The 21986-nt window shown below is 47.8% G+C and overlaps 1 protein-coding gene across 1 annotated transcript in view; it reads left to right on the plus strand.

The window, feature by feature from the left end:
- SRRM3 (serine/arginine repetitive matrix 3) overlaps window positions 1–21986 on the plus strand; it is a 106217-nt gene that overhangs the window by 68487 nt on the left and 15744 nt on the right. The window contains exons 4-11 of the mRNA XM_031967993.1: window positions 9084–9218; window positions 9475–9555; window positions 10093–10122; window positions 12359–12421; window positions 12626–12661; window positions 14987–15037; window positions 15273–15377; window positions 15982–16153. Of these exons, the coding sequence (XP_031823853.1) occupies window positions 9084–9218; window positions 9475–9555; window positions 10093–10122; window positions 12359–12421; window positions 12626–12661; window positions 14987–15037; window positions 15273–15377; window positions 15982–16153 (673 nt within the window). The remainder of the gene's footprint in view (window positions 1–9083; window positions 9219–9474; window positions 9556–10092; window positions 10123–12358; window positions 12422–12625; window positions 12662–14986; window positions 15038–15272; window positions 15378–15981; window positions 16154–21986) is intronic.

A 21986-nucleotide genomic window follows, 5' to 3' on the forward strand; every position in this document is an offset into this window, starting at 1 on the left:
GTGATTTACACTTTAGCTGAGAAGGATCCCTGTTAACAGGAAGCTTATATTTCTGGAAAACATGGAACAGTTAAGAATTTTAAAATGAAAGAAAGAATAACATGTTAAATCATGTGGGGCAGGTTCTCAGCACCATAGGAATTCACAGAAAGAGAATATTAGCATGGACTCGTGTCAAGTTTTTGATAAGAGGGAAAAGAACTTAGGATCATAAACTTAAAAAAAACATTCAAGCTAGAGGGACCACAAAACCATTTGACAGGAGGGCACTAAGGCCAAGAGGAGGAGAAATGATTTACCCAAAGTCATACACGAGTTATCCACAGAAGTATAACTAGAATGCAATATTCTACCATCCTACATTGACTGAACAGAGACTTCACCAGAGATCATAAACTACTGACCTGAAATTGAAGTATGTAAAGTTAGCATTATGGCCTGGAGAAGGGTACTAGATTTAATGACCTTTAGGGGGCCTCTTCTCATTCTTTTATTCCTGGAATTCTGACCCTTTCGAGAGCAACCGAGAAAATACACCCAGAAACAAAAACAAAATATAAGTGAGGGAGCTGTCCAGCATACTGAACCAAACTCCTGCCAAAGTCCATTAACCTTCCAAGATGAAGTCACATCTCTAGGATATCGAGAACTAATTTAATTCAGTAAGACAATATTTCCCAACCTACGATTTGGTGTTCAATAGATTGGTCAATTCATGAAATTTGGGGGGTCATTTTTAGTTTTGCTGTCATGTAGGATGGGCCCAAGAGAAGCAAAATGTCTGATAGTTCCTTTCCAGGGCTCAGTCTCCTTGTAGTATCGTAAAAAGAACACTGGCTTTGGGGTCAGAAGACCTGGATTCAAATCTTGCCTCTGATTCTTAATAACTCTTTGTCTTTGAACAAGTCATTGAACCTCCCTGAGTCTTACTTTCCTCATCTGTAAAATGAAGAGGTTGGAATAGATGTTCTAAATCACCAGTCTTATGAACTTTAAAATGAAGAAGTTGCATTAAGATTATCTTTAAAGTCCCTTCTATTTCTATATCTGTGATTATATAATTCTGTCCCCTGTGCTCTCTGTCTCTGTCTCTCTCTGTGTGTCTCTCTCTCGCAAGTCTCTCTCTCTCTCTCTCTCTCTCTCTCTCTCTCTCTCTCTCTCTCTCTCTCTCTATATATATATATATATATATATATCTGATATATATCTGTCTCTCTGTGTGTATCTCTCTCTGTCTCTATCTGTCAAATCTCTCTTTCTGTAGATATCTGTCTCTTTTTTTCTGTCTCTGTCTCTCTGTGTGTTTCTGTCAATCTCTACATCTCTGTCTCATTTGGCATGGTCTCCAGTCCCATCTTCTTGAAGCCAATGAACAGCAAGGAACAATAGAAAGTAACCTGGCTTTGGAGTCAGAGGAAGTGGATTGAATTTCCACCTCTGCTGCTTGCTGCGACTTTGGGCCAATAATTCCATCTTCTTGGCTTCAGTTTCCCTAGCTATGAAATGAGTGGGTTACTCCAATTGGTTTCTGAGGTCCCTTCCAATTCTTCATCTGCGTTCTTCTGATCCTTCCCAAAATGTGTTAGACAGAATGGCCCAGAATACTTGAGGTGTGGCTAGATGGGGGCAGAACATAACAAAGGTATCACCTCTCTCATTTTGGACACTGAATCATCTCCATCCCCATCCCCATCCCTCTCTAGCTTGAATGTTTTTTAAGTTTGTGAGCAGAACCAAATGGTTAGAGTGATGATACCTTGAGCAGAGCCAGCAGATTGTGAGTTCCATCTGAGGCTTTTTCACAAAGGGATGGAGTTCCCTGACAAGAGACAATTACCGTCTTTGACAGCAGAAAACAAGAGAGGGTTAATTAGGTTAATCATTGGGAAACAGAAATTAGCGCAATCGTGGAGGTTAAGTATGCCGTGGCCGATTGTGGATTTCACCTATCAAGAACAGAAGAAAGACTGACAATCGTGGAGGGATCGGCACTTAATGCTGCCACTGTTGTTTATTCTTCCAGCACATGTAGTAGCCTCGGTGCATCTGGCACCGACTGACTCATTGGTCGCTTCCAGCTTTGGTTGGCTCTCACAAGGAGGCTCATCTCAAGCAAGTTACAAATTTCCTGAACCTCAGTGAATATAATAATGTTAATAATAATGGGGAAAGTGGGGGGAATAACGGCCATCTCTCTATCCACCACATCATGCTGCTTCTCATAAGAATTTCTCGAGATTACCTCGGGAGTTAAGAAAGAGGGAGGAAAAGCTTTGTCATATTGTTGAAATGGAATCAATCGCTTCTTCGTTCAGGCTCATTGATGAAAAGAATCGGTGGTAGGGAGAGAGCATGAAAGAAGCCTTTTTGAAACAAGGTCAAGAGAAAGATAATATATCTCAGTTACGATTTCCATGCCTCCTCATTTCATGATTAATTTTTGCCTCAAGGTAATAATAATTTTTAAATAACATAATAATGATTATTCTAAAAGGTAGAAACATTACACTATCCAATGTCTTGGGGTCTGTAAGGAAAAGGACTTGATCAAGGCTCCCCAGGGGATAATCCAGGATTCAAATCCAGGTCCTACGACGCAGAATATAATGTTCTTTTGACCATTCCAAGCTTGACTTCAGCTCTGCTGGGGGAGTCACCCCCTTACATGACAGAAGACAAACCAAATGCTTGGCCCCTTCTGCGTCTCGTCCACAATGTTCTTACTACTCTTTCTCTTTGGTCAGCTTCGAACTCTTGTCTTATCTTCCAGAACAACCTCTCAGCTGGTTTTTTGGGGTAATTGTTCTTTCCTTTGGGCAATTTGGAAGTGGAGCGGAGACAGTTATTATTGCTTGGAATATCCTGTGACCTTGTCAATGAAGGGATGTGGCTGTTCCTCTGAGGTTACCACTAAATCACTCAGCTAAAAACATCAAGCTCTACAATCAAGCATTTATCCTTTTTCTCTTCTTCCTTCTCCTTCATCCCTCTTCTTTCCCCTATTCCTCTTTTTCCTCCTCTCCCGCCTCCTCCTTATCCTTCTCAGCTTCCTTCTCCTTCATCCCTCTTCTTTCCCCATTCCCCTTTTTCCTCCTCTCCCGCCTCCTCCTTATCCTTCTCGTCTTCCTTCTCCTTCATCCCTCTTCTTTCCCCTATTCCCCTTTTTCCTCCTCTCCCGCCTCCTCCTTATCTTTCTCTTCTTTCTCAGAGTCAGGGTTTAGTCATAGAAATGGGGGGAGGCTTTGTGCCAGCATCAGGGGACACACTCAGTGCTGGTGGTAGGAGTTGAGTGACGCCAAAAGGAGCTTAGCACTAGATTGGGACTCAAAGCCATTCAGTGCTGAAGTTGTGGGGGTAGTGCCCAGTTCTGGGTATGGGGTCTTAATGCTGGAGTAGGGACAGTTCAGTTTCAACTTACCTTGGCTTCTTCCTGTGTGAGAGACATTTGGGGCCACACTCTCTCTACAACCTCAATTCAGAAAGTTTCTCCATCCACGGTACCTTCAGCAAGGGACACCTTTAGTTGACCAGATTAGAATATTTAACAGGAACATCTGAAAAGAGCAGAAAGTCTAGGTTACTAAGGAACAAGTTCAAGTTTGGTTACTCCTGCCTCGATGCCCCTGGTCCCTGACAATGAGCTCCCTTTCCTAACTCCTTATGACCTTCAGGATCCGAGCTTCTTCTGACCACCCAATCTCAGTTACTTTTCCTCATCTCTTTTTCTAGGGCTCCTTCTCCTTAGTTATCCCCCAATGCTAATGGGAGTCGCTTGTAAGTGTGTGTAGAAGGAGAATAGGACAGAGTCTAAAGAATCCTGAAGGATTTGGACCCACATTAAGAGGAAACTGAGGAAGGCTTTAGCCTTGTGGGGATCCAGATAAGACCTGGAAGAAAGTATGAATTGGTTAAAATGAGTTGCTTCCAAGGGTTGAGGCTACCATTTATGGCTCTAGAGAAAGAAATGGCAAATGACTTCAGGATCTTTGCCAAGAAAACCCCACAGAGTTGGACACAACAGGTCAAAGGGCACAAGACCTGAGAAAGATTAAGAACCCCTGATTCTAGTCCAATTCCCCCATCTTGTGGATAAGGGAGTTGCCCATGGGCACAAAGGATCATATTTCTAGAGATATAAGGGACCTCATGGGCCAATCCCTTCATTTTTCAGATGCAGAAACTCCATAGAATAGTGAAGGGACATCTAAGAATGTCTCATTATTGACATTATAGAATGAGCTCTTTTACTCAAGAAAACTTCTAACCACAGAACTCCTCTACCTTCCAATAGCCTTGGCTCTCAATAATTACCTCTATTTTGAAGGCAGCAAACAGTGGAAAGAACAGGAGACTTGGATTCAGGAGTTCTGGGTTTGAATCTTGGCTCTGAGGACACTTCCTACTGTGTGGTCTTGGATAAATCAGCACTTCACTTCTCTGGGCCTCAGATGCCTCATTTACAAAGTGAGGGGATTAGAGAACATGGCCTTGGAGACCTATGCTAGGTCTATGTTCTTCTGAGGAGGACTATTTGTCTTTTGGGGGGGGTGTCTTACATGGAGGCTGCTGGTGGTGCCATAGTAGATAGAACTTTGGGCTTAGAATCAAAAAGACCCACCTTTGTGAGTTCAATTTCAGCCTCAGGCACTTATTAGCTGAGTGACTTTGGGCAAGTCACTTAACCCCATTTACCTCAGCTTCCTCATCTGTAAAATGGGCTGTGGGAAAAAAATGGCAAACTATGCAGTATCTTTGCTGAAAAAAACCCAAATGGGGTCATAAAGAGAAGACTGAGCAACAACCACTTACCTAGTACAGGGTAAAGAGCATTGGCTAAGGCATCAGAGGAACTGGATTCAAATCCTGTCTTAGACAATGATGACTCACTTATGTGAATTTAAAAGTTTCTTCACTGTTCTATGTAGTTTCTGCATCTGAAAAACGAAGGAATTGGCCCATGAGGTCCCTTATATCTTCAGAAACATGATCCTCTGTGTCCATGGGCAACTCCCTTATATACAAAAAAGGAGGAATTGGACTAGAATCAGGGGTTCTTAATCTTTCTCGTGCCCTGTGTCCCTTTGACCTGTTGTATCCAACTCTGTGCAACCCCATGTGGGTTTTTTTTTTTTTTAGCAAAGATCCTGAAGTCGTTTGCCATTTCTTTCTCTGGTTTGTTTGTCAGATGAGGAAACTGAGGCAAACAGGCTAAAGTGACTTGTCCAGGGTCACACAGCCAGTAAGTATCTGAAGGCTGAATTTAAATACAGAGAGACAAGTCAAGAAGACTCCACACTCAACATTAACTGTCCAGGCTGCCGAAGCCTATGGTCCCCTCAGAATAATGCTTTTAAATGCATGAAATAAAATACATAGACTTTCCAAGGAAACCAATTATATTGAAATCATTATCAAAATATACATATTTTTTTTAATTTCATGGACTGGAAGATCTCTAAGGTCCCATTTAGTTCTAAACTTAAGATTCTACTGTGACTATGGGTGGGGAAGAAGGGAGAAGGGAGCAAGGGAAGGAGAGGTAGAGGGAGGGAGGGCAGGAGGGCTCCTAGTTTAGACAAGCCATGACCTCTGCCTTCATGGAGTTTCCAGTCTGTTAAGGGGATATGGCCCACGCCCAACCTAGTGGCTGTTGGGTTTGTCCTAGAGCTCAGCAGGGCAGACCTTCCTCAGGGGTGTTGTAGTCTCTGCCCTTGGTTTATTCACCTGCTGGAGCCACGGGAGGAGGGGATGCTAAGGGGCTCCTCCTTGGTTCCATCCTGGCTCGGGTCCTAGCGAAGCTCCTGAGATCCAAACACATCATTCCATGCCTTGCCCAGGGAGCTTTGAGCTTGGCAGAGAGCAAGTGGGAGTGGAAGAGGAGTTAGAGGGGGGGACTGCGGAGGGGAGAGCTCATCGCTTTCAGAGGTGATGCTTTTCATGCTAATAGGAGAGTTCGTATGGAAAGCCATTTCCAACCTCGATTTCCCTGAAAGAATTCTTTGTTCATGGCTTTGTTGTGAGAGGCGACATGGCACAATGGAAAGAGGACTGACTTTGGGCCCCCCTCCCCGTGCCTCAGTTTCCTCATCTGTTAAATGAAGGGGCTGGACTAGATGGCCCTTTAGGTCTCTCCAGCACTAGAATTATGGTCCTATGGGATCACATCTAAGTCCCTTCCCTTCCCTGAGCCTAAATTCCCCCTTCTAAAATGGCACTGGACTAGATGATCTCAGATGGATCCCATTTCTTGGAGCCAGGAGGCCTAAGTGGAGTCCTGACTCAAGCTCTCTGAGCTTGGCAAACTTTTGATTCACATCCATAAGCCTCAGTATCCTTTAAGTGAAAGACAATCCTAGTTCTGGGAGTATTTGCTAACTTGCTGCTTGAGTCAGCTTTCTCTCGCCTCCGTTTCCCCATCTGTAAAATGAGAGGGTTTCCTCTGTGGCCTCTGAAGGACCCTCCCAGGTCTTGATTTGGCCCCAGACTCCCATTCAGTCATTTTAGGACCCTGTGCCACACCCAAATGTTAAACATCAGCTACAAAGACAAAGACTTTGGGAATCTGAGGTTTGGAGACCGCCGTCGCCTCCCATTATCCACGCCACCGCCATCCCTGTCATTAATATGGATAACCGAGAGCAGACTGTATTATTGTGCTAACTGATGGACAAGCTACAGAGTGGGAGCTCTGAGAGCGGCAGCCAGCCAGGAGGGTGTGAAGCCGGCTCCGCTTGGCCCCCCAGCCCCTGGAGGGAGACAAGGGAAGCCGGCCCCACTCGTCCCCCTGACCCTGGTTGAGAGAGAAGGGGAGTCAGCCCCGCTCAACCCCCGGCCCTGGGAGAGACAGAAGGGGAGCCGGCCCCGCTTGGCCACCCAGCTCTGGAGTAGAGAGAAGGGGAGCCGACCCCGCTCAGCCCCCTGGCCCCATTTGGCCCCCCGGCACTGGGAGAGAGAAGGGGAGCCGGCCGACCAGAGGGGGGCTCGGGCGGCATTCCACAGAGAGCGTCCCATCATTGCAAGAAGACAAATTGGAGGCAGTTAGGAGGAGAGAAGCCAAGATGATTAAGGGCCCAGGGACAGGATTGATTTATGAGGAAATCTGGTCAGAGCCAAGCTCGGCAGCAGCTCGCTAAAGCAGTGACTTTGGGAGGGGCAGAGGAAGGAGCGGGAGGGAGGGGAAGCATGATCAGAGTCTATAAATATTTGAAAGGTGGCACCTTCCCAAGGCGAAGAGGATGCAGGAAGTGGGATAATGAGCAGGAACGGGGCTGATGGGAAGAAATGGAGAAGGCGCTCAGCATCCAGAAAGGAGACAAGTGCAGGCCATCCTGGGCGACTCAGCCGCTGCTGCCTGGTGGATGTCTCCCCAGTCTCCCCAGCCTCCTTGAGGACTGGGAGCCAGGCTCAGGGGCCGTCTCCTCCTTCAGGCATTCAATCAACAAGCATTCATTAAATGCCTACTAAGTGCCTGACCCAGTGTCAAGAAGACATCTGTCTGGGCCCAAATGCAGCTGTCCCCTGTGAGCCTGGGCCCATCACTCAATCCTGTCTGCCTCAGTTTCCTCATCTGTAAAATGAGCTGGAGAAGGAAACGGCCAAACCGTTCCAGTGTCTTTGTTAAGCAAACCCCAAATGCGGTCACAAAGTCAGACACCCCCGAAATAATTAACAGAGGTGCCAGACGCTGTACTAAGCGCTAATAAAAGCAAAAATAATCCCTATTCTCAAGGAGTTCATGGGGAAGACAACTTGCAAACAACTAATGACAAACAGGGCCATATATGTGTGTGTGAGTGTGTGTGTGTATATGTATATACATAGTAAACTATATAAATTATATATAAGTATAAAGTGTAAGAAATACAAAAATATATCATTGTAATTAAATCTGATCTCAAAGGGAAGGAACATTAAGGAGAACTGGGAAAGGCTTCTTGCAGAAGGCAGGACTTTAGCCGACACTGGAAGGAAGCTTGGAAAGCCGAGAGTAGAGATGAGGAGGGAGAATGTTCCAGCTGCAGAAACCCATCAGGGAAAATGGCAAGGCCTGTGCAAAGAGCAGGGAGGAGGGCAGTGCAGCTGGAGCAGACTGTGCGGGAGGGATTAAAGCAGGGGTCCTCAAAGTTTTTAAATAGGGGGCCTGTTCCCTGTCCTTCAGACTGTTGGAGGGCCAGAGTATAATAAAAACAAAACCTTTGTTTTGTGGGCCTTTAAATAAAGAAACTTCCTAGCCTTGGGTGAGGGGGATAATCGTGATCAGCTGCCGCATCTGGCCCGCCACCGTAGTTTGAGGACCCCTGGATTAAAGTGTGAGAAGACTAGAAGGGAGGGAGGAGGCTGGCTGCTCAAGGGCTTTGAGCAGAGCATTTTGTCTTTGATCCCGGAGGGGGCAGGGAGCCACTGGAGTTTCTCGGATAGAGAGCGGTGTCACTGGGCCCATTGGGAGAAGTGCTTTTGGTGGCTGGAGGACAGGTTGAAGCGGGGAGAGACTTGAGGCAGCCTGACTCCTCAGCAGCTACTGCCCTGGTCCAAGCGCTGAGGGGAGAGAGGCTGCACCGGGCGGGGCAGGGTCACAAGAGGATATGGAGAGTGTTAGAGAAGGATTCCCTCGGTATTATTGTTCTGCAAGAAGTGAGCAGCAGGACGATTTCAGAGACCGGCAGACAGAGGACTAGCACTGGGCTCAGAAGACTTGAATCTAAATTTGACTCCAGATACTTCTTAGCTGAGCAAGTCCCTCAACCTCTGTCTGCCTCCATTTCCTCATTTGAAAAAATGGGGATCATAAAAGCAAAAGTTCCTTCTTGGGGGCAGGAGCTGGATCTCTTAAATGAATGCAGGGCATGGGAGCAAAGCATCAGCCCCGGTGGCAAAATGCTAGAAGGGGCGTCCGTTAAATGCCAGTGATCAGGGCTTTGTGCCCATTTTGCAGATTCTAGCTCTGCGGCATCCCAGGCCTCCCTTTTCCCGCCTTGCACATTCAGGCCTCTAAGCCCTGATGGCTGCAATCACCTCATCGGTCTCCCTGCTCCCAATCTGTCCGAAGGAGACCCCTGACCTCTCTCGTTCTATCTCCCGGCCAGAGTGATGGAAAGCCACTACTTGATAGAAGGGGATGCCCAGGGCCTGGAGTACTTGCCCTATGAAGAAGACTGCCCTCTGGAGTGCGACTGTCCTGCCGACTGTTACCGGGCTGACGGTGGGCACCGAGAGTACAGGTCAGGCCCTGGGGAGGGAGCGGGGACGGAGGGAGGGTGCTCTGTGTGAGAGCCGGGAGCAGGAGGGCTGAGTGGGCAGGACTGGGAGCCGGGGGGTGGGGGGGTGCTGTGGAAATGGTGGTGGAGGGGGTGGGGAGGAAGGGAGGTTCTCTGCAGAAATGCAGGGCTGTGGATCCTTCTGAAACGGGGATCAGGAGGCCAGGCTGAGGCCTTGGGTGCTCCTGGCTCCCCTCATCATTCCCCCACCCGCCCCCAGGACCAAGCACTGGTCAAGCAGCTCAGCCTCACCCCCTCCCAAGAAGAAGAAGAAAAAGAAATCAGGCCATCGGAGGAGTCGGTAAGTGCTCCGGGCCTGCGGAGGGAGCGGAGAAGGAGCCCAGGGCCGTGGCTGGGAGAAACGCTGAGCTCTCCCCGAGGCTCCTGGCAGGCGGGATCGAGGCCCCCAACACGGGCCTGATGGGCCCCAGTCCTGCCTCAGAACCTACCCAGGATCTTCGGAAATCAGACGATAAAATGGGGGGTTGGACGGTGTGTGGTCTCCTTGAAACTTAGTGCCTTCCCTGATGGGGGGCCCATGGAGAAAGGGAGGGAGAGAAGGAGGGAGGAAAAAAGGGAAGGAAGGTGGGAGGAAGAGAAGGAGGAAGGGAGCGGAGACAAGGGAAGGAGAGAAAGGGAGGGAGGGAGAGGGAAGGAGGGAAGAAGGTATGGAGGAGGGAGAAAAGTTGGTCCAACAGCCTCCAGCACTATCCCTTCAGTCCTCTGCTCCCCCTACTTACTGCCCTGGGATATGAGGCCTGACCCAGTTAACCACCTCCATCTCTGTCTTTCTATCTGCCTGCCCACCTGCCTTCCCACCCCCGGGACCCGTCCTCAGCAAAAAGAGGAAGCTGGACTCCGAATGCAGGTCAGTGAGCTGGGTTAGGCTCCTGGGAGTTCAGTCTCAGGCCTCAGAGACTCTGCACAAGGCAGGGTCTGTGGCGACTGTCAGGCAGATGGCCGCCCTGGGAAAAGGTCCTGGCAAAGGACAGGTTGAGAACCACAGCAAGGTCAAGCCCAGAGGTCCTGGGCCCTTTGCCTTCCCAACCTGGCCCCCCCTCAGAGCACCCCCAGACCTAGACCTCCCAATGTTTCCCCCAAATAGTTCATTTTATATCCTTATTAGGAATTCCCTATTATGTCTTAACTTATTTGAGCTCACTAGAATTCCGTTGATGGAGAGAGAGAAAGAAAAAGAGAGACACAGAGACACAGAGACAGACAAAGACAAACAGAGACAGAGACAGAGAAACAGACAAATGGACAGAGAGGCAGACAGACACACAGAGAGAAACAAACAGACAGAGAGACAGACAGACACATAGAGAGAAACAGACAGAGAGACAGACAGAGAGACAGACAGACACAGAAAGAGAAATAGACAAACAGACAGAAAAGACAGGGACACAGAGACACACAGACAGAGAGACAGACAGATAGAGACAGGGACAGGCAGACAGACAGACAGAAAGACAAGCAGACAGAGACAGACAGACAAAGAGAGACGGACAAAGAGAGACAGAGAAAGAGAGAGAGAGAGAGAGAGAGAGAGAGAGAGAGAGAGAGAGAGAGAGAGAGAGAATTGCTATCAACCAAGGGCGAGGATTATAACAGGGTGAGTAGGGTCCCTGGAGATTAGGATATGAGCCAGTAACCTTAGGGGTGGGGAGAGGCAACAAGGGCAAGAGGCTCTGCAGAAACAAAACTTCACAAAAAAGACCTTGCCATCCACCATTTATAAAATGAAAAGGAGATAACCACTGACCTTTCCAGCCCTTCTCTTTGAGCAGTCCTGATTGGCAGGTACTTAACCCCCACCTTGGAATCTGGGAATTTTTTCAACTGCTTTCTTCTGAACCTGGAAAGCAGAATGTATCTTCTCACTCCCAGCTCTAGCCTCGCCATTGGATCAAACCCAATGCAAATTCAGTTCAATTCAATTCAGCTCAGTTGGGTTTCACTCAGTTCAGTCTAGTTCAGTTCGACCTGCCAATAACTGGTTAATCCCCTGCCATGTGTAGAGAACTGCTCTAGACAGATGAGGAGAAGCGCAATAGGGAAGTCCTTGCCCTGAATAGTCCTCAGTCCGAGGTGGGGGATGTACATGTGACCCATACGTCAACAACTGGAACCCATAATAAAACACTATAAGGGGCCAGAGAGTTACGAGGTTGGGGGGAGGAGAAGGGCATCCCTGCTGTCAGTGGTATCGGGGCTGGACTTGAAAATAATTGTAGCAATATAAGAGGACAGTGGGCAGAAGTGAAGGGAACAAGGGCGCAGGAAGATAAAGTTGCAGGCGTCCAGTTCAGAAGAATTATACCTTTTGAACAGATTGTCCCAGAAGGGACAAGCGAGGGGGCTACGTTTTAGACAGAGCTTCCATAGGGAGAGAGTGTGTCCAGATGAGGGAGATGGGAAGAATTTGAGTTGGAGAAGAGAAGATTCTGGGAGGCCTTGAGAGCCATTGGGGGGCCAAGGATTAGCCTTACTTCGTTTGGTCCCAGAGATCTGAAGCAGGAAGGCGAGGGGGTGGCGAAGGATGGCAAAACTACAGATTTCAGCTCTACATCAAGAAAAAGTCCCAACAGAAAGCACTGCCCAAAGGGAACAGGCTCCCTGGAGAGGCGGTGGATTGTCCCTCCTGGAGGTCTTGCGGCAGAGACCGGGTGATTGGATTTTCAGGATGTCAGGCAGGTACAGCACATTGGACAAGGTGACCTCAGGTCTTTCCTGCCTCGAAGAGTCTGTGGTTCTAATTCTGGGAGTAAAAAGAGATTAGTGAAAATAATAGTAAATAGAGTAAAAAGAGATCAGATATGGAGACAGGGGCCTTGAACCAAGCCAACAATTTTTAACTTTATTCTCTGAGGCCATAGGGAGGCACTGAAGGTTCTTGAACAGAGCAGTAACTAGTCAGATCCAGACATGGAGAATTTTACAATTATCTGCCGTGTAGGACGATTTGAAGGGGGAGAAGAAAGAATAAAGTGGCAAATCCTGTGTGGAACCTGTTGCAATAATGGGGGCAGGTTGTAAGGCAGGGTGAGAGAAATAGTCAAAAAAACCGAAGTGAAAGCTATTGCTCCGTCCTGTGTCAGCAGCTGTGGGAGCTCCTCACCCCTTCGGAAGAAGAAGAAGAATGGAAAAAAGCATAGACGTGACAGGTACCTTAAAAAGCCTCGTCTTCTCCCCAGCCTTGGCACCCTGAGCTCTGCTTCCCCTTCCGTGCTGCTCCCCCACCCAGCTCACCAGATCCCAGGGCCCAGGAGGGAAGGAGAGGGATTGCCCCAGGCCAGCACGGAAGGGAAGGAGGCAGCTTTGGGCCCCCCATGTCTGCTAAAGGGAAACCATTTTGTCACATGTAACAGGTCTGACTCAGGATCCAGGAGGAAGAGAAGACACAGGTGAGCAGGAGCCCGCAGAGGATGTGGCAGGGCTGGCTAGGCCAACCCCATTGAAGTGGGTTAGAAGGGTCCTGAGTGGGGGCTGGACCCAGAAACTGAGCCCCAGCTCAAGCCTGCTTCCTAGCCCTGTGTGTTCCCCAACGACAGAACTCTGCAAGAACTAGAGGCGGGAGCCCTTGCTCTAAAGGCCTGCAGGAGGCTTCTAATCAAATTACCTGATCCTGGGAGATTTGGGGCTGGGAGAGGGGGCTCCCGGGTACCTTGGAGCTTCTTCCCTCGCCATATGCTTTGCCTGTCCAGGAGGGGAGCAAAAGCAGCTCTTTTAAAAGCCCACCCTCTCTTCACCTTACCTTTCAGATGGAATCAGTGATTTATTCTGTGTCTCTGGTCAAGTCACTGACCTTTCAACCTCAGTTTCCCCATCTGTAACATAGGTGAACTCCTCCAGGAAAGAGGCTGTTTTTACCTTTCTTTGTCTCCCCAGTTCTTAGCAGAGCTTGAAACACAGTAAATACTGTGACTTCTATGGCCTCCAAGGTCCTTTCCAGATCTAAGTCTACGAACCTGACTCATTTACTCTTCCTAGGCTCAGTTTCTTATCCATGAAAGGAAGGAGTTGGTTCAGGTCGGACTCATGATCCCCAGGCTCTCCCACTGTTTTCTTGGAGATCTGGCTGAGCCAGGAATTGGGCTGATGTTCTGCTGCCCTCCAGTGGCAGAAATCTCCCGGAGTGGGCACCTGCCTGGAACTCAGCCTGAAGAACCCATTTTTAGTCAGTTCTACCGAGGACTGATGGGGGCCAGTCCCGGGCCAGGCTGCTCTAGCGCAAGGCAATCAGAAGACATGGTTCCTCCCCTTTGGGAGGAGAAGACAGGTCTCCCTCTGAGCCCTGGATGAGAGGTCTAAGGCCCCTCCAATGCTACTAATCAATTAACAGGCAGGTTTTAAGCTCCTGGGCTAGGTAGGCACTGGTCGTACAAAGGCAAAAATATGGCAGACCTGCCCTCGGAGAGCTTCCGTTCTGTTGGGAGATATAGCATGTACAGGGATAAATACACTCAAAATAAGAAGGAAATGAGAGAAACAAAGAAGTTTAGGGAGCGAGCATAAACAAAAGAAAGGAAAGAGACAAGTAGTGATCAAGCACTTACATATATTTCACAATAACCCTGGGAGACAGCAGCTATTATTACACTAATTTTACAGATGGAGAAACTGAGGCTATAGAGTTTGTGACTGGCTCATGGACACACAGATAATACATATTTTCACAATAACCCTGGGAGGCAACTGCCATTATTATACCACTTTTACAGATGGAGAAACTGAGGTATACAGAACTTGTGACTGGCTCGTGGACACATGGCTGATAAATGTCTGAGGCTAGATTTGAACTCGGGATTCCTGACTCCAGACCTAGTAATTGGGAAGGACTAGATTCTAAATTCTATAATCATAGGATATGGAATTAGAAGTCCTGGGTTTTAATCATGGTAACCTCATGACTTTGTCACATAGCCTCATCGGGCCTCAGTTTCTCCATCTGTAAAATAGGAGGGTGGGCTTAGATCTTTGAGACCCCTTCCACCTCTTAAGTCCCATAATCCTTTGCTCACTAATATTCTATAATGTTGGGGTCTGGTGAAAATTGGGGATTATTTGGGTTAAGGGCAAAACTGAATAGGCCAACTGGCAGGCACTGGTTGGATTGGGGTGATCAGCAAAGCTGGAGGAGCATCTGACCCTGACAGAATAGCTGAGTACAGAACTCGGAGCAAATCCAAAACTCCCGGGGAGGGAGAGAGCTGGGGAAAGGGGGGAGGAGAGGAGGGCAGGCATGAGACAAGAGCCTTCCCTTTGCCCCAAATCCCAAAGCTCCCTGCTCCAGCTTTGACTGGATCTGCTTGAATTGCCTGTTCTAGACAAGGACCCACAGATAGCTAAGCTCCTGGGGCCCCTCCAAGAGTGACTGCTCAGCCCTGCGTGTGATTGAGTAGTCCCTCTCTGTCATATTAATTAAGGCACCTCCGAATTAAGTGTGTACACGAGGGCTGGACTGCCCAGAGGGAGCGAGCGACACAAACTGGGATTAGACTCCCAGGAAAGCTTCTCTGACTGGGGTGGGGGGAAAGTCAATGGTTTCCGCCAAGGGGCTGAAGTGAAGGTGAACAGAGCCTATGTCTGGGGTAAAACAGAGCTGTGGGGTAGAGGGGGCTCAGCTCTCAGAGAAAGGTGAGTTTTCTGGTCGATCCTAAATCAGGAGGTTCAGGTCACCTCTCCATACCTCCTAACTCCCCAAGCACTGAGCTTCCTGTTCTTTGTAGGTCCCGCAGCCCCAAAAGCAAAAGAAAAGAGAAAAACAAAGAGAGAAAGAGGTAAGTGACCCGTGTTTCTGCCCCCTTTCAGGGTGGGGGGGCCTATTCCTGAGGGAAGAGTGATGTTTCCTTCAAACTAAATGGAAGGGCTGCTAGCCCAGCCTTTTCCCAGAACAGGGTTTGAAGTGGAAGAAGCGAGAACCCTGAGATCCAGAGGAAGGGCCCAGGAGCCTCTGAAGGCTGCAGAGCCAGCCTTCCCTCTCTCCATCTCTTCCCTCGCCTTCTCCTTTTCCAGACCCCATAGTGAATCTCCATCAAGAAGGTCTCATCGACACAGTAGCTGTAGTTCTCACAGCGCCTCCGTCTCTTCCAACTACAGCAGCTCCAAATCACCCAGCAGGTAGGTGGGCAGCCAGTGGCAAACCGCGGCCAGGGCGAGGGCAGCTGGGATGTGGCCAGGAAACGGGCTGCTGGGAGCCTGGGAAATGTGGGTGGGGAGTTAGATTTTTCTTCCGACCCCGTGTGGTCCTTGCCCTCTGTGGGGTGTCTACATGCCTAGAATTTGGCGGGGGAAGAGCTGGGACGTTGAGTGATGGAGGCTTGCGGGCAGCTCTATCATGATCTGCCCATGATGGACTCAAAAGGGCTCGGGTCAGTCGACCTCAGCAGAGCTTCCATCAGGACCCCCGGGCTGAGCTCCCAGTTCTGTGGGGGTGACAGGAGGAAGCCCAGGGTCTCATGGGAAAGGCATGGGGAAAAGTAGGGAGCAATGCTACAGCTAAGGACTTGCCTGACTGGCTGAGTTCTAGCAGAGATTACCGGAAGCGAGGAAGCCGGGCGGACATCCTGGAAGGGGCGATGCTAAAGGGATCTGGGTCTCGCTCTCGCTCTAAGGCCGAGGGGGGGCGCATGCTCAGAGGCCAGTGGCCAAAGCTGGCTCAGCAGAGGCAGAAGGAAGTAGGAGGGTCCCATTCTGGATCCCTCCATCCCTCCCCTTGCCGCAGACTGAGCCCCAAGCCCAGAGACGACGGCCCCAAGGCCAGTAGCCAGCGGTCCAGCAGGAGCAGAACGTCCTCTCCTTCCGGCCGCAGCCGATCGGGGTCCCCGCACCAGAACGGCCAGCGGAGCAGGCGTCCCAGCCAGTCCCGAGGCAGCCCGTCAGACACACCACTGGATGTACGTACCCCCGGCTCTTGCCACCATTCCCCCCCCCACCTCCCCCATCTCTGGCAAAGGTCACGTCACATTTGTAGAAGGACAGGTAGGGTCAAGCTCAGACCCTCCTTCACGCCAGGTCTGTAGGTGAATCCTGTTCCTCGTGCATGTATGTGTGTGTGTGTGTATGTGTACGTGTGTGCGTTGGGAATTAGGGGAGACTGCAGTCCATCGCCCCTGCCTCTCCCTCTCCCCGGCCATCCTGTCCCCCAACAAGGGCAGATCCTACCCCCTCCGCACCCCCAGGTTTCTGAGTGCAGTTAAATAATTAGGTGGAAAAGGAAGGTGACGATCTTCCTAGAGATAGGAATAGGCTGGAGATGGACCCCAGGGTGGCAAGGGAATAGGAACAGTTGTAGGAGCAGCCCCCTCCATTTGTGCCGCGCTTTATCCTCCCTCAAGAGGCTTTCCCATCCATTATCCCATTTGCTCTCACTACCACCCAATGAAGAAGGCATGGAACGTGTTATTCCTATTTCATAGATGAAGAAACTGAGGTGCAGCTAGTGAGCAGAGGAAGAGACACTTAGGGCTCGGAGCTCCTAACTGGAAGTCCCAGTGACCAAGCTAGACTCCCACTTAGCTACGCTACAAGAGCAAGCCCCCTTCCTCAGGAGCCCCCCCCCTGACTGGGAGTAGGGAGGCTCAAGCACCCCATTTGGGATGTGTGACAGGCCAACGTGGCTGGGAGACAGCTTAGGATGACTTGGGGTCAAGGTCCAAAGGTCTAGAACTGGACAGGGACTCAGAGGTCACCTAATGCAACCCCCTCATTTGACAGATGAGAAATCTCAGGGCAGGGAAGAGAAATGGCTTAAGGGCCGAGGCATTCTCCCCAAACTTGTAGTTTGTCATTCCCCCCCGAGCCCCTTACTCCCACCCTTCTTTGTTTCCTAGGAAATGCACATCTCTCTTTGCTGATCTGAGAGCATTTGCTGGTTCTCAGGGGATATACTTAAATTCAACTGTTCACCCTTGGATAGTAATGGCCAAAGCAACTTGAGTGCTCCCACATGGTATCACTCGGTCCACAAATCCTCATTCCCAGCATTCCTGTCCCGTCCCCAAGTCTGAGCCCCCATCCAGCAGCACTGCTCACCCCTCCATGACCATCCCCAGCACTTCTCCCAATCTGTGACACTGAACACCTATTGCCAGCGCTGATCTCTGGCACTATTTGCCCCCAGAACTGAGATCCTCACATCTGGGACCAAGTCCCCCAAAAGCTAGGAAGTGCTTGATTCCCAATCCCACTCTTTTTACTTTGAAAGACTAGCCTTCTCGTCCCACCCTAATTTTTATCCTGATCCCACTCCTTTTATCCAAGATATCTCTGTCTTGAAGAGCAAGGAGGGGTTTGGGGCTTGGCCCCATGGGACAGAAGACTAGGAATTAGAGAGAAGCCAGTATCTGCTCAATATTGCTTCCCGACAATTAGAGCTATCCAGTAACAGAATGGAGTCATGGTAGTTGGGCGCCCCATCATTAGAGATACTCCCAAGGAGACTGGATGGCCCTTGTCAGGAATATTATTGATGATATTCTGGAATTAACTAGACGACATCTGAAGTCCCTTCAAATTGACTCAATAACCATCTGAGCACATCATTCCTCTCCCAAGGCATGGTACAGGTCTATTCTATATCTAATTTTTTAAATAAAAGGTTGTGCTCCATTGTGCCCAGAAGAGTCAATGAATACTGGGAGATCACATATTGAAGTGGGGGAATTATGGGGACTAAAGTAACACAAATCTCCACAATTCCACATTCATTACCCTTCCTACCAAAAAAAGTGAAGACAAGAGTAAGGACACGGTATCTATCTCCTTTTTGAGATTTAGAAGCACAGCATTTCAGAACCAGAAGGGAACTAAGATTGTCCAGTCCAATCCTGCTCATTGGAAATCGGGACCCACAAAGTACAAACTATTTATCTCCAATCACAAAATGAATTGGTGCCAGCCTCAGAGCTAGAATTCAATTTTTCTGTTCAGTTTTCTTTCTAATGGGCCTCAAGGTCCATTGAATACTTAGCCTGATCCCTCTAGCACACAAGACAAACTTCCCCTTGTCTATCCAAAGCCTCCTTTGCCTATCCCTAGGCATGTAGGTCAAGAAACATCTTGCTAGGGCTAGAATATAGAATATATAGGGCTAGAATAGAATTACAGCCAAGGTCTCCAGATTCTAGAATATCAGCTGCCTTACATAGTCTCTCTGCTCATTCCCCTGTAGTACAATTCATTCCCAGAGCCTGTAGGAACTGATAACCACCTCCCAGATCTTAGCATAGTAGCAGCCATCTATGTGTTGGTTTTGATTTTAATTTCAATTTTTAGCTGTTTCCTTTCATTCTTTTTCCCTGTTTTTTTTTTTTAAACAAATCTTCCCAATTCCCCAGACAAGAAAACCAAGGGCAATTATTTTGTGAATCCCAAGGGAACCAAAGAAAATCTCTCTGTGTTCTAGATGTTATCATCCAATGGCCATTTAAAAAAAAAAAAAAGAAATTTCAAAAAAGTGATTTGCAATCCAACTTGGTCAGAATATTCTTTGGTGCCTTCCAGGTCCTGTGCCCTATTCAGTTAAAATCTCCCGGTAGTTGGAAACTCCTCCCTTGGTCCATAACTGGAAGGTAGTAAAGTGAGTCAGGAAGGAAACACTCCTTTCCTTAGATGAGTCCAGGAAATATCTGAATGGATCATCTACAAATCGTTTTCAAAGCCATAGGATGTATTTAACATGGCATAGCCCAAGCTAACTCAGAAGGGCACAGACTCACAAAACTAATGGAGATATAACGCACAAACCCAAAGAAAATAGGACCCCCAACCTTAGAGTGGACAAAACCCTTGAATCTAAAGAGGATGATACCCACATACCTAGTGGAACCAAACCCATATATCCAGAAAGGAAGAGACCAAACCTGAGTGTCCCAATGTAACAATATCCTCTAGGAGCCTCTAGCTCATAAAAGGTAATACCCAGCACTCTGTGAAGACTTAAAAAGAGTAGCATTATACTGCTTAGAGTTCCCCCTGTTGAGGAGATGCCTTAGCCTGCCTCCAAGACATAGCAAGCAAGCAAGAAAAAAAAGAAGAAGAAGAAAGGAAGGAAGGAAGGAAGGAAGGAAGGAAGGAAGGAAGGAAGGAAGAAATAAAGGAAGGAAGAAATAAAGGAAGGAAGGAAGGAAGGAAGGAAGGAAGGAAGGAAGGAAGGAAGGAAGGAAGGAAGGAAGGAAGGAAGGAAGGAAGGAAGGAAGGAAGGAATCTTATCTGTCCCTGACCTTCTCTTTCCTTTGATTATATCTAGCACCTAGGACAGCAACACGCGTGTGATCTTGATAATAGGGAGAGCTCTTTATGTCATTTCCCAAGTGCCATCCCTAAGGTATTCTATCCTTTATTTTGAGAACACTGAACTAAGAGAGAAAAAAATCCCCCCTCCCCAAGGTTTTAAATTTATTGAGCACTCTCAGGGATTTATCATCTGTTCTATCCAGTGATCCTGAAAATCCTTCCCTAAGGCAACAATAGTAAGGCAGAGGACAACTTGAGACAATACAAGAAAGAGATCAAGACTCCCCTCCCCAAGACTGTTTTCCTCCAAATAAAAGGCTTGACTTTGGCCTATTTTGAATCAATTTCAAAGGAACTCATCCAGGTTAAAGATAGCAAGGGAAGGGAGTGGAGGAGTCAACTGTCACCCTGTCCCAGAAAACAAATCAAATGAACCCTAGCCCTTACCTTCTTTACTATTAATAGTCTGGGGGGAAGCGCCCACCCACTCTGTTCCAACATGATCATGCCCCCCTGAGCCTCTTGTGAAAACAGCTCCTCGAGGAGTACTCTTGCAAGTTCTTTCTCTCTTTGCTTGAGATGTTATTGGGTAGGGTGACTACCATCCTTTAACCCCCCTTATTCCCATTGGGAAAGCATTTTGGAAGTAGAATCAAAGCCAAGAGGAGACTCATACCCCTCTTTTTTCATATTGGGGTATCATAGAGTTTAGCAAATGATGAGAAATGTTTTGGGTGGGGGTGGGGATGGCAAAGTGATGGGGAGACTTTTGCTTACTCTATCTTTAAAAAGCCACACAACACTTTTTAATCCCATCTGTGTTTTTGTTTGTTTTTTAGCCTCCCATTTGAACCATGGTAATATGGGGAATTACAGCAGGCAAGGGTTGGGCTGGGGGAATTCACCTACCTTGTCCTGTGTTTTTCCCCCTTTCTTTTCTTGATCTTATTATATTTTTTCCTGTTTGTAATGTACAGAAATGCAAACTATTTCTCCATTTATTTTATTTTCTGGTATCTACTGTGTTGTTCTAGAATTTTGCGTTTGTGTGTGTCGCTGTGGACGCCTTTGGCCACATCAATGCAGAGACATGTTTTTGAATTTCAAGTGGACACTGATCATTATTTCAAACTTTCTTTTTACCCCCTCCTATGTAACTGGAATTTAAAAGGGAAGATGACTGTAGAGAGAAGCAATTCATAATGAAAATATCCTTGTCAGGTGAGCACCCATTCCTCCAGAACCCTCCGGAGGACTGTAGAATTATAGATTTAGTTCTGGAAGGACCTAATATGCCACTGAATCCAACTTTCTCATTTCTCAGATGAGAAAACTGAAGTTCACATGAGATAACTGACTTGTTCTGAAGTCACACACACAGCAAACATCTGGTATAATTTGAACTCAGGTTTATTTTGACTGCAAGTCCAATATACTATTACACCTCTTAGCTGCCTCTCATAGGGTAAGGCCTGGAGTTGTTTCATGTCATGGACTGACAAAGAGCCCATAAGATGATGGAGCAGGAAGGGGGTCTTAAAGGTCATTTGGTACAACCTTCTCACTTTATGTAGGAGTAAAATGAGATTCAGAAAGATGAAGTCTAGGTCATAAATGCTAGAGGATAGGGATCTTCTGACTCTTGGGCTGATGGTCTTTTCATTCCACCCTAGTTCAAATTCCAAAGAAGGAGGATGGGGAAGGGATGTGATATTATATGATCAAGATGTGTATGATCTCCAGAACACCAGACACTTGGAGGGAGATGAGGGAAAGGTAATAGTATGAAACGTAGATTTGGCACAGGCCACCAAGGAGAATTTAAAGCATGAAAAAGAATATTCTTGACTTGGGAAGATAATATTAGGAAGAGCAAGCATGACCTCTGGTGTTCCCTAGAGCATTTTCTTGGAAGCCCCTTATAGATTGACTCTAAGGCAGACTACATCCCTTAGACCTCCCCTAGGGAGGTACTCATCATTTATTTTATAATTCAACAATCAAAGCCTCTGGCACCAATTAGAGCATCTTTATATCAATGGAATATCAGAAAGTTGTAGCACACATAGAAATTTAGGAGACTTGTCACCTTGCTCCCCACCCCCTTGCCAGGTCTGGCCACTGGCTAGCAGAAATGTCTAGCAGGATCAGGGCAGTCAGTCAATGATCCTTGTGATTTGTTGGTGTACTATCAGCCGTTGGTTTGATACTTTTTAGTAGCTTAGACAGCCAACCTGAACTCTGCTTCCCATCACTGACTCACCATAAGAGATAGGTCCTGGGTAACAACAATCTGAGAATATGAGGGCATTCTTCATTCCTGGAAACACTAGGTTAGAGCCCCAGGTGAGTCGTCACAACGCCAAATTCTCCTATGCCACTTTATAAATACTTATAAATAACTTGGGAAAAGACATGGGAAAAGACCACTCTTAGCTCTACTCCCACACCAGCATCCTCCAGTGGGACGTTCCCAATACTTCAGGATGATGG

Source organism: Sarcophilus harrisii, chromosome 4 (assembly GCF_902635505.1).
Source record: "Sarcophilus harrisii chromosome 4, mSarHar1.11, whole genome shotgun sequence".
NCBI classification, from domain to species: domain Eukaryota; kingdom Metazoa; phylum Chordata; class Mammalia; order Dasyuromorphia; family Dasyuridae; genus Sarcophilus; species Sarcophilus harrisii.